General features: G+C 36.3%; 1 protein-coding gene across 1 annotated transcript; it reads right to left on the bottom strand.

Annotated features, from left to right (window-relative positions):
* Window positions 1–2447: 2447 nt before the first annotated feature.
* LOC111864886 (pre-mRNA-splicing factor CWC22 homolog) lies at window positions 2448–12283 on the bottom strand. Its single transcript, XM_023852476.2, is given in 9 exon segments — window positions 2448–2940; window positions 4693–4973; window positions 6433–6659; window positions 7279–7425; window positions 8187–8260; window positions 8262–8335; window positions 8597–8785; window positions 10541–10669; window positions 11405–12283. Coding segments are annotated over 9 exon segments (2127 nt in total). The 3' UTR covers window positions 2448–2813.
* Between the last annotated feature and the right edge of the window lie 419 nt (window positions 12284–12702).

Genomic DNA, 12702 nt, shown 5'->3' with positions numbered 1-12702 from the left:
GTTCAGGGTCATAGGAAAGGGTACTCGCAAAGTTCCAACTGACCTCACCAGTCCAAAGCCATCAGAGCTTAAGTCATATCACGAACTTCTCATGGCTTTGGAACAGCGCTGTGAACCAAAATGGAATATTAATGTCCAGAGATGAGTGTTCAAGCTATGTAATGCACTATGTATGCTTCAGAGCTAAGACATCATGCCTCTTTTTGTGACTTATCTTGATTTAGCATTCAAGACTCTATTTATAAACTATATAATTTCTGACTCCAACTGGGAAAAGTCTGAGGGTCTTCCATAGACTACTGAAAGTTTAATCATAATACAAAAATAGATAAGCCAGCTTTAAAATATTACCTCTTACTTCACTCCTTCCACAGTGCTGGCCATTTCTTACAATGGTAGATTCTTTTAATTATCTGCATGTCATCATCTCTTTTGTTGATTAATGACGGGACTTCTAGAACACCTTAGTTACTGATTACAGCTTCCTGTGATGATCTCCAGATTTTTTAATTATCCATTGTTTACATTATCTGCTCAATTCTCCACTCCATTATCACAGCAACTGAGAAGTCATTATATTTCAGTCACTTTTCAACTTACTGAATAACCAGACCTTTTATCATCTGTTCCCTTTTGTCCTGAAATTGCTTAACTGACATAATAACCTATTCATTCTCATCCGTATAAACTTGCTACAGCATTATGTAGTCATGTGATCCAAACTTGTGGAAAATCATCAGTGATGTAAATTGCACACACAAATATGTCTGGAAATTTGTCAGTCCTTACAGGCTGCCCTGAGTAGGCTTCCAAAGTGTTTCTGGGCTCCAAATTAAATAGCGCAAAGTCAAGTTATCTCTTTGTGCCACTTTGTCCCCCAATTCTGAACATACAATGTTGGTTCTTGGCTATGTGACATCATTATCTCATGACTAAATGTATGGAGTGTTGAATGTGATCATGCCCCAGCATCATATTCCCAACAATCTGTAATGGTGACACTGTCTCTTACATTACTATCAATTATAATGTGCTATCTATAAAAGCTGTTCAGTTTTGATTATGCTTGTTATCAGAACCAAGGTCATTCATGCAATATCTAATCTTCCTCTCATTACTGGCTTCCTGATGACATAAAACTAGAAGTTCTCAGACCAATCAGATTCTCTCTCTCTCACCTCTCACCTTGTTTGGGCCATTGGGGCCTCTTCCACAGCCATGCCAATTCCTTAAACTTGCTTCACTCCTGAACTGAAAATGTCCCATTATCTATCTTCACAAACCCTATACAAATAAAATTTTTATCTTGTTGTAACAACCCACCTTCAGACAGCTGAAGCTACCAACTAATCACATCATTCAAAACGTTCCTTCAACAAATCATTTAATTCACCATGCCAAGAAATTCCTTACTGTCATGGAACCTGGATGTTCACACATATATAGTATGTATATTTGAATTCCTTCTTCTAGAAACGTCCAGAAAAATGTTATCCCCCATATCTGCTACTTGACCCACATATTGTGTAAAGGACAGTCAGCAAATAGGTCATAAATGGATATAAAATGTAAAATATGCGATATTCGAACATGAGAAAAAATTTTTCTCGATATATCCTCCACCAACATTGCCACACTTGAGCCTTGCATGTTTGATTACAGTCTATGAGTGGGTAAGAATGTAGCATTCAGAATTAAAACTGCCATTTTCAAAATATACTTCATAATGTTTATTTATTTCATTATAAAAAGATCAGTTGCATAATTATTCATTTCATGCATACAGTGACATTCTTGTTGTAAATGCTCTACATGTCTTAGGTCAGATTTTTACAAAGTACTAGATCTATATCCTCATAAGGTCTCTCTGTATTGCTAGAAATAAACTGTGTCAAAATAAAAATGCACTGATTTCTGGGATATGATGGTGTGTAGCCTGGTAGTTTACCAATATTCCTCAGAAATGCTGGCCCAAAAAAAAAAAGCCACTGTGAGAACCTCATATCTCACAGATATTAATCTAAATTTGCAGAATGATGAGAAAAGCTTTCCAAGAAAGCCAACAGGCAAGATATTTTAGCAACGTAATTAATTCAATAATAAGAGATGGTATATTAATAGCACATTACTTTCCCATCAGTCTGTTTTTAAATGAAGCATAATTTATCACAAATACTGAATGTTACTCTTTGAATATTCCGACTAGAATCCTTAAACATATAACACATGCTACAGATACATCACCTTGCATCAGCAGTTTACTCAACAAACTAAGCCAGCTTAAAATAACCTTAACTAACCATATTTATAACACCCACTAAGGAACTTATATGACTCTCCATATATGCCTCACAGCAAATTAATATGCAGCATACTGGTATTCCATACAGTGAAAGATACCTAATAAATTTTTCTTCTAAATAAATCAATCCCTTGCCAAAACTTTTTGTTTTTCAGGAACAGCAATGCAACCCTTATGACTGACAAGGGATTGCTGTATATAAAAAATCTGACCCCATTAATTACTTCATATTAAAATGGTTCACTGCTTTTACTACATGACCAAGAAATAAAATATGAACACAGCCTAAACATAGAACCCCTATTTATAAGAGAATATTAATAAATGCCTATTTTGGCATATCTCTGTTGTCTCATGCATAAATAATTGATCACAGAAATCAATAGCTGGCACTGTGCTATATAATACACAACATCAAATCATGTAATACAGTTTCAGCTGCACATATTAAAAAATAATACTTAAAATGTGTGCAGCCAATCTTGAACTTATTTAATGCCAACCCACTATTTCATGTACACAGTGACATTCTTGTCGCTAGTCCTCCTAAACCGATGCACATGAAAAATTTTAGTGCAAATTTTCTTTTTTTCGGGTCATCTGTTGGGAAGAGGCCGTCAAAAGCAGCTTTCATCGTTCTGTAGACAAAAGAAACAAACAAAAAATAAACATATTTCTACTGAACATAAAATCATTACATTTATTTAAGTTATTTTTAAATGTCAGTGTAAGCAGGATGCCAACCAAAGGATGGTATCACACACAAAAAAAACAGTTGAAATAATAATGCTATTTCATACTCAGTCACACCATTCATTAATACACCTCACCATATATTTCTTTAATAGCATACAGTGTATTCTATGTTCACCAATACTGTGTGTCTGTGCGGAATAAGCAACTTGGGGATCTCATTCTGTTTACTAACTTCACAATTCTGATGCTCATAGTTGACAGAAATTAAATGGTCTGTGGCTGGAAACTGAAGTTCAGTCAGCACACTCCTTCCAATTCATTCACTGAGCAATTCAGATATATTAATGCCTACTTTACTAACTGAAATGAGAATGCAGGATCAAAAATGCAACTTAGAACAGTGTTACATATTCATGTTGATCCCTGAAACTGCATTTCCAACAACCTTTTACACATCAGCCATGATCCATGCTGGAATTATCAGATAGTTATATACCTGCATAAACTTGATTTGAACAAGTATAACATTTATATTAAAAGTTACAGATCATATGAAATCTCCTATTGCACTTCTGGAAGCAGCACCGAGAGACTAACATCAGATAAGAGGTGACTGCAGCATATCTGCAGTGTACAAATCAGCAGTATTAATAATGGGGACACTTGGAAGTTGTACTAACAAATAAAAGTTCATAAGAGGGGCATCATCCACTTGTTCAGTGCTATGTCTGGAATATCACATAGATTCAAACAAGTGGATGACACCCCTTATGAGGTGGAATAGAATTTTACGAATGATTTTAGTAGGAAAGAAAAATAATGAATTTTAAGTAATTATTTATGTTATTTTAATTGGACTGCAATGAACAATTTTAGTGCGCATCAAAGCAATGTAACAGTTTTGATGCACTGAAACACCTGAGGATAGCCGTCTGGGGCCGAAACATGTTGTGTTAAGTGTTAAATGGTAGAACTCTGATAGTATTCCAACTTATTTGGATTGTTACTAGTTATCTGAGACTTTATGGAAGTCTGATACATGCAACACTTGTCCAGAGTGCATCAGAAATTGCATTACCTCATTAACTGTTTCTGATTCTAAAACATATTCTTTAATAGGAGTTTCTTTTTTCTATTCCATGGATAGGCCTATATAGAAACATGGTAGACCAATCAAGTTTCTTTTTTCTATCCCATGGATAGGACTATATAGAAACATGGTAGACCAATCAAAGTCTTGTTAGATATGTTACATTATAATTTCTCACACAGCACTTTATCTTCATGACTGACTGACCTAAAGTGAGTGCAAAGTGATACCAAAAGGGGTAGACATGAGTTGAAAGAATAACAACCCGAAAATCATTACTATCAACAGTACCTCTTATGGACAGGCAAAATAAAACAGCTGTTTCACACATAATTTTTAATCTAATAAGTTGATAAATTAAAAATTGAAGCATGAATAGAAGCCTTCTATAATGGAAAGGACATATACTCTCAAAACATATTTCCAAAACAATCACATCTGCTCTAACAGCAAACCTACAAGAAAAATACCCCAAAAGTAGGACGTTCCACTCAACATGACTATTTCTAAATGACTCAAATTAAGAGTGAGATGAATACAACATCATGCTTATTTATATCGTTACCATTTACAACTTTAACAGAACAGTCACATGTTTACTTACGAGTCCTTCAGTCTCATGGAAAGTTTTTGGAGCCCCATGGCCTCTGCCAATTCCTGAAGAAGATATTTTATAAATATGCGGCTGGCACTCGTGGTCTTCTCTTCAGTTAAGGTTATTATAGAGAAGACATCCCAACTGATTGTCTCGCTAAATAACAAATGGCTGAAAAATTTTGCGATATTCTGCAAATTCCTCGTCTTCAAGTGATGGGTTCTTTCGAATATTCGTCTGAAGATTTTTCCATATAAAGAGCTGTACTCTTTATTTATCCGGCAGAACCTCTGAAAGGAGACAGGAAGTTAAATATTGAGGCTATTATAAACATGCTTTGAAAATATTAAGAACACTATAAACTGTTACTGTTGCATTAATTTATCAGTAAGTAAAAGTAAAGGTATCCCTGTATCAGGCCATGAAGGCCAATAGGGTTGTGAGATGTCGAGGCTCCCACATTTTCTAGACAATCGGCTCTTAGATGGCGGCAAGGTTGTCAGCCTTACGCACCAGCCACCCTTTACCCCCAAGAATATTCCTGGTACTCATTATTTTTATTATATTTGAATGTGATGTACAGAGTAAGGATGAGAAATAAAAACAAATGACAGGCATAGCAGAAAAGAACTGGGTTCATCTTGGCGAGCCTCCACACATCTCAATCTGTATCTGTGCAACCTGCAGTCACATTTCAAGGTGTATCCACAAAAATGAAAGTAAGCTATTCATGCAGGTCTAAGCTATGAAATGGTAATTTTCAAATTGGTAGGGGAAGAGTATAGCAAGCAATAAACACAAAAACGCATACAGAATGTGTGGGTACATATTCTTATTCATATTCTTATTTTTAACCAAGCCTATATTAATAAAAGGCATCACTGTTGTTGAGATTTCATGTACAATGAAGTCACCATGTAATGATCCTCAGTTCCAGGTTCTCCTAATTTAATGCTGAATACCAATGAACCGAAGACAATAAGCTCAGCATTAAATCATCTGCATTCAATATTTTCCCCAGTTTAGTGTTTAAACCCACTGGCCACCAAACAACCTCTAACTGAAATTTCACTACATCTGCAGTTTATCACTAAACAAATATGACTCGTTTAAAAAATTCCAGTTTTCTCTTACTTAATTTCCTTTGCTACACTCATGTGAGACTTCGGGAGCCAGGATAGCACAGTCAGTATAGCGACTGGCTATAGCTTGGACAACTGAGGGGTCAGAGTTCGAGTCCTGGTAGGAGCAAGAATTTTCTCTTCTCCATGTTGTCCAGACTGGTTCCGGGGCCTACTCAACCTCCTATCCAATGGGTAGCAGGAGGCTCTTTCCTTGGGAGTAACCTGGCCAGAGTGTGAAGCTGACCACTCACCTCCAACTAGCGCCGAGGTCAAGAAAACGTGAATTGATATATCCACACCACCATACACCTTCATGGCTTAGTGCTTAATTTGTTAAGCACAGGGACAACTTTACCTTACCTTTATGTGAGATTTCAGAACCTGAGAGAGATGAATGTGAAAATTACTGTCTACCAGAAATGCAATGCTGTTTTGTTTGGAAAATAGCTACAAAGGGTTTGGAGGCACCTCATGCTGCCTTCATTTTCGGAATAGGCTCAAGATGGATGCAGAGCATTCCTGCAAAACACTGGTACCCGTCTAACCACGACACAGTGTCACAACCCAGCAGACTGTAATCTTCACACCTCATTTATGTCTATATGATGCTTAAACTAGTCATTACCTCAGCCAGGAGCCCAAAAAACTTTTCATACGTCCTTTGTTGTGCACAGCAGTCCAGAATCATGTGACATAGTTCTATCTCTTGTCCAGGCTTTAACTCCATCCTTCTTAACTTATGGGCACATTCTTCAAAATCCAAACTGGAATTAATTGTGAGGTAAATTGTTCTTCGCAGAGCCACAAGGTTAGTTTCAGTATTGTCAATAATGACATCATTATTGTTCTCTTCTGCAACAATGAACATAAAATATTAGTGGTTCAGCTAAGTCTTAAATGTTTCTGACACGGTGTGATGAAATATACATAATTATTAATCTGGACATTGTCCATTTTCTTTAGTCTTTTCAGAGACAGTGTTTTGGAAAATGGATCAGCTTGCCATCCATTGTAAAGAAATAAAGCTTCCCACTCAACTGCACAGGTTAGAAAGAGCCAGTCTCATCAGAGGTCTAAGATGATGAACAATGTCCATGTTTAAAACTAGTGGTAGTGCCTCATTAGCTGTTGTACACATTAAGCTAAGAGGAACTGTGAGCAGGCTGTCATGATAATATTCCAACATCTCTTCTCTAGGACTAAAAGAAAATATTAAATTCTAACAAACAGCTAGTCTTGGAAGTTAAGCTCTAAGACAATGGGAAGAATATACTACTATATGTATGAACAAAGACCACTTACTAGGTGTAAATTCTACCAGAAATGTATCCTGTTGACCTAAAATTGTGTACTATGAAAAGGACATAAATATGAAAAAGGGATCATGCTTCACTTGTGGAGCTGCATGACAGTATACAAACATGACACTTTTGCCAATTTAATAAATCATAAGAATTAATTTGTAGCTTACCATTTTCACTTCCTTCTTCTGAGTCATTTTCTTCTTCTAAACTTGAGTCACTTTCTGAAGTACTATCGCCTTCATCTAGAATCTCTTTTCTGAGAGCACTATATTTCTCCTCATTGGCTTCATATTCTGGGTCAAACTTGAATACATCTGAAATATTAAAATAGCAAACAGTTTTAATACACAGGTCATTTTAAATCTGTAAGAAATGGTTCCACTATGCCTAAAAGTCATCTTTGTATGTCATATACAGCAAAATCCTCAGCACTGAACTGAGGAACATCTTACATGGAAGTTTACCAAAACAGTATTTCTTACAGGATGATGAACACTTTCTTGGTACAATTTTGCATAACTGCAATTTAGTAAAAACCTCAATTTTATGTAAATGAGATTCCTTTAAAAAAAAAAAAAAGGGATTTCACTGTAATAATTTTATTCCGTTAAAAGGTAACATAGTGTTTTAGTTATTTTGCTTGAAAACACTGACAATTTATTAAATTTTATAAACAGAGTTCTATCAAAGTATAATTTTGTGACACAATCTCATGTGAATACTTTTCATAATGAAATGTGAATGTTGTAGCATCCTGTATAGCTATGGGACATTCTGTATAGCCACAGGAACCAAGACTCCTTCTTTTGTGAAATCCCTATACGTAACTTCTGCATTTCTGCATCACTGAGATCCTTACATGTAACCTTTATATTTTCTGTACCACTGTATTCGGTAGAGTATTGTAGTTCATTAGCACGGCATTGAGTAGATGTCTCTAAGGTTTCCGTTTTGGGTTGTCACATTATATTGATAACTTATGTATTCAGCAGTCTCACACAGAGCACCCCCGCATGATTGTATATCAGGGGGTGCAGTGACAGCTAAATACTCATTAAAGACCTGAGATACTTACTAAGAATGTCTTCTGAATTCTTGGCATCGTCTAATGTGACAAGATGTGTAAACTGATCCTCTTCTTCAACAAGGTTCCTTTAGAAGAGCTTCATGATCACGAAATTCATCCTTTCTCACTTGGAATATCACTTCAATCATGTATTGTACCTAAAAGAAACAAAATATGATTAAAGTGCAGTCAAAACAGCATATCACATACATAAAATGGGGATCCTGAGGCAAAGAGACATGCATGGTCAGTGCTGGCAACAAGTGGTGGTCCATGGCTTACTTCAGGGCCATGCCATGGATCAAGCAGTTACTTGTCAACTTCTCACTGCAGTGACATGGGTTCAATTCCTGGTCAGTTCATGAGGGATTTATGATGCACAAAGTGCCACGTAACAAAGTGTGCACTTTTGAACTTACCCTTTTATCAAGCTGTCCCTCGTGTAAAATGTTACGTAGCATCTCAAAGATGGCGAGAATTCCTTTATTTGACACTTCCATTAATTTCATGCCACATTCTTTCAGAAATGCTATTGCTACTTCCACAGAGTCATCTGTTGGAGTTTCCACAAGAAGAGTTAGGATCTCCAGAGCCAAAATTTCATGAGCCTGAAACATAAACATAGTTGTAATATAAATTTAATTTTAATTTTATTAATTCTGACTCTGACTGCTGATTCAAAAATTGTATGAAAGGATATCATTTAAAGCATCACTTCAGCATATAAACATCAGCAAGAAGTAGGAAAGTCCATGACCAGCAAGACACGTTCTGGGAACTGGTGGTGTGAACACAATAGTGAATCTTATGGTTCTATAAATGGCACAGAATTTGTTCACCAGGTTAGCAGTATCAGCTACTCAGAAGGAGCTCTAATTCAGGGGTTAGTTAATTGTCTTTCATTTACCCTCTTTTATGAAAGGGTGGTTATAATTTGACCTGGACTTTTCTTTTTACAAAAAGAAAATAAATGCCAATATTGCCAGACTCTCATGCCTTTTCAAGATATTCTCCCTTTATACAAAAACATTTTTTCCAATTTCCCTGCCAAATTAATGATGCCAGTAGCATAAAAGGTTTAATTCTTACTATGCAGCCAGGTTAGGACATTGCGTTCAAGTTTACCAGTTTGACATTTCTGTCCTAGGTGCATCTTCATTGGTCCAAACAAATGAAAATCACTGGTAATTAAATCAGGGCTGTAAAGAGGGTGGTTCATGATTTCCCAGCCCACCGATGCCAATGCTGCCTTCGCCAAATTTGCCAAATGTTGACAAGCATTGTCATGCAGTAGGATGATGATCTTTGGCAGTTTACCATACATTTATGAACATTTTTGCTTGCCTATAAGTGTAGAACATGATCTTTATATTCAATTAAGACTCACTGGGTGCAAGTCAAGTATGCACTGAGAACATTACTTAAAAGAAAGGACTCATATTTATTCATCATGAGTACAGCTTGCATCAGACTGAATACTTGAGCACTCTGTATATAAATTATTCTCCCCAATATTTGTAAAAATAAACAGCTGCCTTTTTGGTGGACTATTTTACAACCATGTCAGTATCTAGACTGTATGGCGCTGAACGGCAGGATGACTGGCAAATGATGAATTAGAACAGATGTGGAAGAAGGCAGTCATGACCTAACTGAGAAAGTATCTCTCAAATACAAGCCGACAGTGTTGTCACCTGACCAACATATTTGGTAATTCTATTTATTTCAAGTTTTATTTCCTTCTAGGTGCCACAAAGAATGCTGAAACTGAAGCCTAATTCAAATACATTTTCATAAACAGCATGCCTAAAATATGGGACTATGGTTCAATTTGCCTCTAGTTAATTGGATATTACAGTCTGGTTGGAGTGCTCTGGCACATCCTTGAATGAATTATAGTGAGGTCCAAGACATAAAATTTTCTCTGATTTGTAATGGATCTTGCTAATTTTTTTCATTTATTTATGAAAATCTGTGCATGTACTGGCCATTGAGTTGAATTTCTGATTAGAACCTGCTGATGGCTGTAAAGTGACTTACAAACTAGAAAAATGTAAGGTAAAATTATGAAAAATTGAAACATTTTGTTCTTTAAAGTGAAAACTGTGTTCTAGTTATTCATAAAAACCAAGAAAAGAAACATTAAAACTTACAAATGATGTAAATAATGAAATTTAATGAAGTAGTGTTAAAAGGTTTTTTCTCCTGACAAAGAAAAAAGAAGAGGTTGATCTCCAACTTTCCAGATAACGATTATATCATACTGAATGGCTGGTCAGAACTGCTTAAATCACAATTATAATGCAGGTTATTTAATATTATTAACATATGCTATTCAGAGAAAACTTTCTAACTCTACTTACCACTCGCTGGTTTACAAGGTGAGCAATAAATGTTGCAGCAGAAATGCAAATCGTCTTATCATTGTGCTTGAAACCACGTCTGAACTGGATGACAAGCCGTCTCAGCAGCAATTCTCCAATATTTGGGAACTGTGGGAACAAAACAATTTAATTAAAATTACTACACTAATTTAGCACACAAAGTCTGAGTGTATACTGTGCCATATATATGCCTTCACAGCCTTCAAATGACAGTACAGAACATTAACACATCCTGCTCAAAATAAACTTTTGATTAAAACACTTCTGATTTGGCAGTATAAAATGCTTAACTAAGAACGCAAAATGTTTAAGAAAATCTGGCATGATACCACCTGTGGATCAGGACTCATTTGCAATCTGAAGCCAGTAACATTTGCAAGCTATTCTTTCATAAACTGAATATTTCCTTACAAGAAATAGTTGCATTAAACATCAGCCAATTTTATGCAAGTGATAATGATCATACACAAGATATAATCCTCTGGGCAAGGGCACTTAGCTTCCTGCATGTCTAATAGGCAAAGAAAATTAAAATTATTGCAAGTGGTATCAATATAACATGCATAATATAGCAGTCTACATGCCAGTTGATTCTGATATCAGGATGGCAGTGATTACAGTATGCATTTCAAACACACCGCCAACAGCAGCATAGCAAGAAACCACACCATACAAGACTTGAGAAAATGGTCTATTATAAGCAGTATGTTCACTTTTGCATGATGCTGCTTTTCTAAATTTCATAATGCCTCTATAATATGGGTAATAAAGGTAAATTCGAACCTAAATATGGAACACTTCCAAATACAGTTCACACTGAACAAACTGTTCTAAAAGTCTTACCTTGGAGTTGATAACTGCTACCAACGCTGCATAAACATGGGTGAACGTCATTGATGCTGCTTGCGCCTGGATTATTGAACGACAAAGTAGCCCTCGCCCCCTGACAATATTTTCTTTCAGCAACTCTCGCACGATAATAGCAATATTTCCAGTGTTCACCTTATTGATGTGCCCATGTATAGATTTTTTCAGTGCTTCCCATTCTATCCTCTGATATGAGGCACCAGATTTGTCCATAATTTGGGCTTGCATCATTCTTAACTTGGCAGGAGGTATATATGCGCCTCCTGTCCTAGATGTCAATAAATTGACAGTTCTATTTTGCTGAGTGGAAGAATTATTTGTAAATGTGTCTTCCTGCAAGTCATGTTTAGTATTTATGTTACTATTTTGTGTAGAATCATTCGTTTCCCTTCCTCTGGAATTGTTTTCATTGTCATCAATTCTTGAGCTTGTCCCCTCTGTTGCTGGATATTTCCTCCAGTTGTGAATACTACTTCCCTTTTCACGGTGATATCCTGTGTCATTCTTATCCCAATACCTATAATATTTATCAAACCTCTCATTCTGATACTTTGAATCCCTTTCACGATTAATTCTATTTCCCCTTCTCTTGGAATAAGTAGGGTCATTTTCATGTTTATGATATGACATTCTTAAGCCTATTTCCTCACCCTCTTCACTTTTCTTTCGCTTGTTTTCCTTTCCGCTTCTGTCTTCGTCTAATAGCGAATCCCTCTTGGGCCTTCGCTTCCTGATCCCACGATGATCTTCTCCATCATCGTGCTTCTTTCTATCACTATATCCTTCTTCCTTCATCCCTGCTACATATCTGTTAATTCCAGTATCAGATGAAGAGAAATGTGGTCTGGACCGCATATCGGACTGTAGAGATTCTAAATTAATTACCTGCCTCGATTTCGTTTTACTGTCCATTTTGAAATGATGTGAAATCTAACTACACACACTGTTATTAACACTTTGCTTGAGATGTGAAAAACTCCACAACTTCACTAAGCGCCCTATCACACAGGCCACACTCAAATCCACTTTCCGACCCACACGTTTAACTGCAGCTGGCAAGCACCATTCCAACCCGGACCAACACTAGACGAGGTCACGTATCTGTCTTGTTTGGTTTTCTACACTTGCACTGATATGTTGGGATTTTGGAAATTTTTGGAAATTGTCTCTCGCCCATCATTAGTAACATCTTCATGGAGCATTTTGAAAAACTAGCTCTTGACTCGGCTCCATACAAACCATCGTTGTGGCTGCGATACATGGATGACACTTTT

This window comes from Cryptotermes secundus, unplaced genomic scaffold (assembly GCF_002891405.2).
Source record: "Cryptotermes secundus unplaced genomic scaffold, Csec_1.0 scaffold2002, whole genome shotgun sequence".
Classification (NCBI taxonomy): domain Eukaryota; kingdom Metazoa; phylum Arthropoda; class Insecta; order Blattodea; family Kalotermitidae; genus Cryptotermes; species Cryptotermes secundus.
This window is presented reverse-complemented; position numbering and strand designations above follow the sequence as displayed.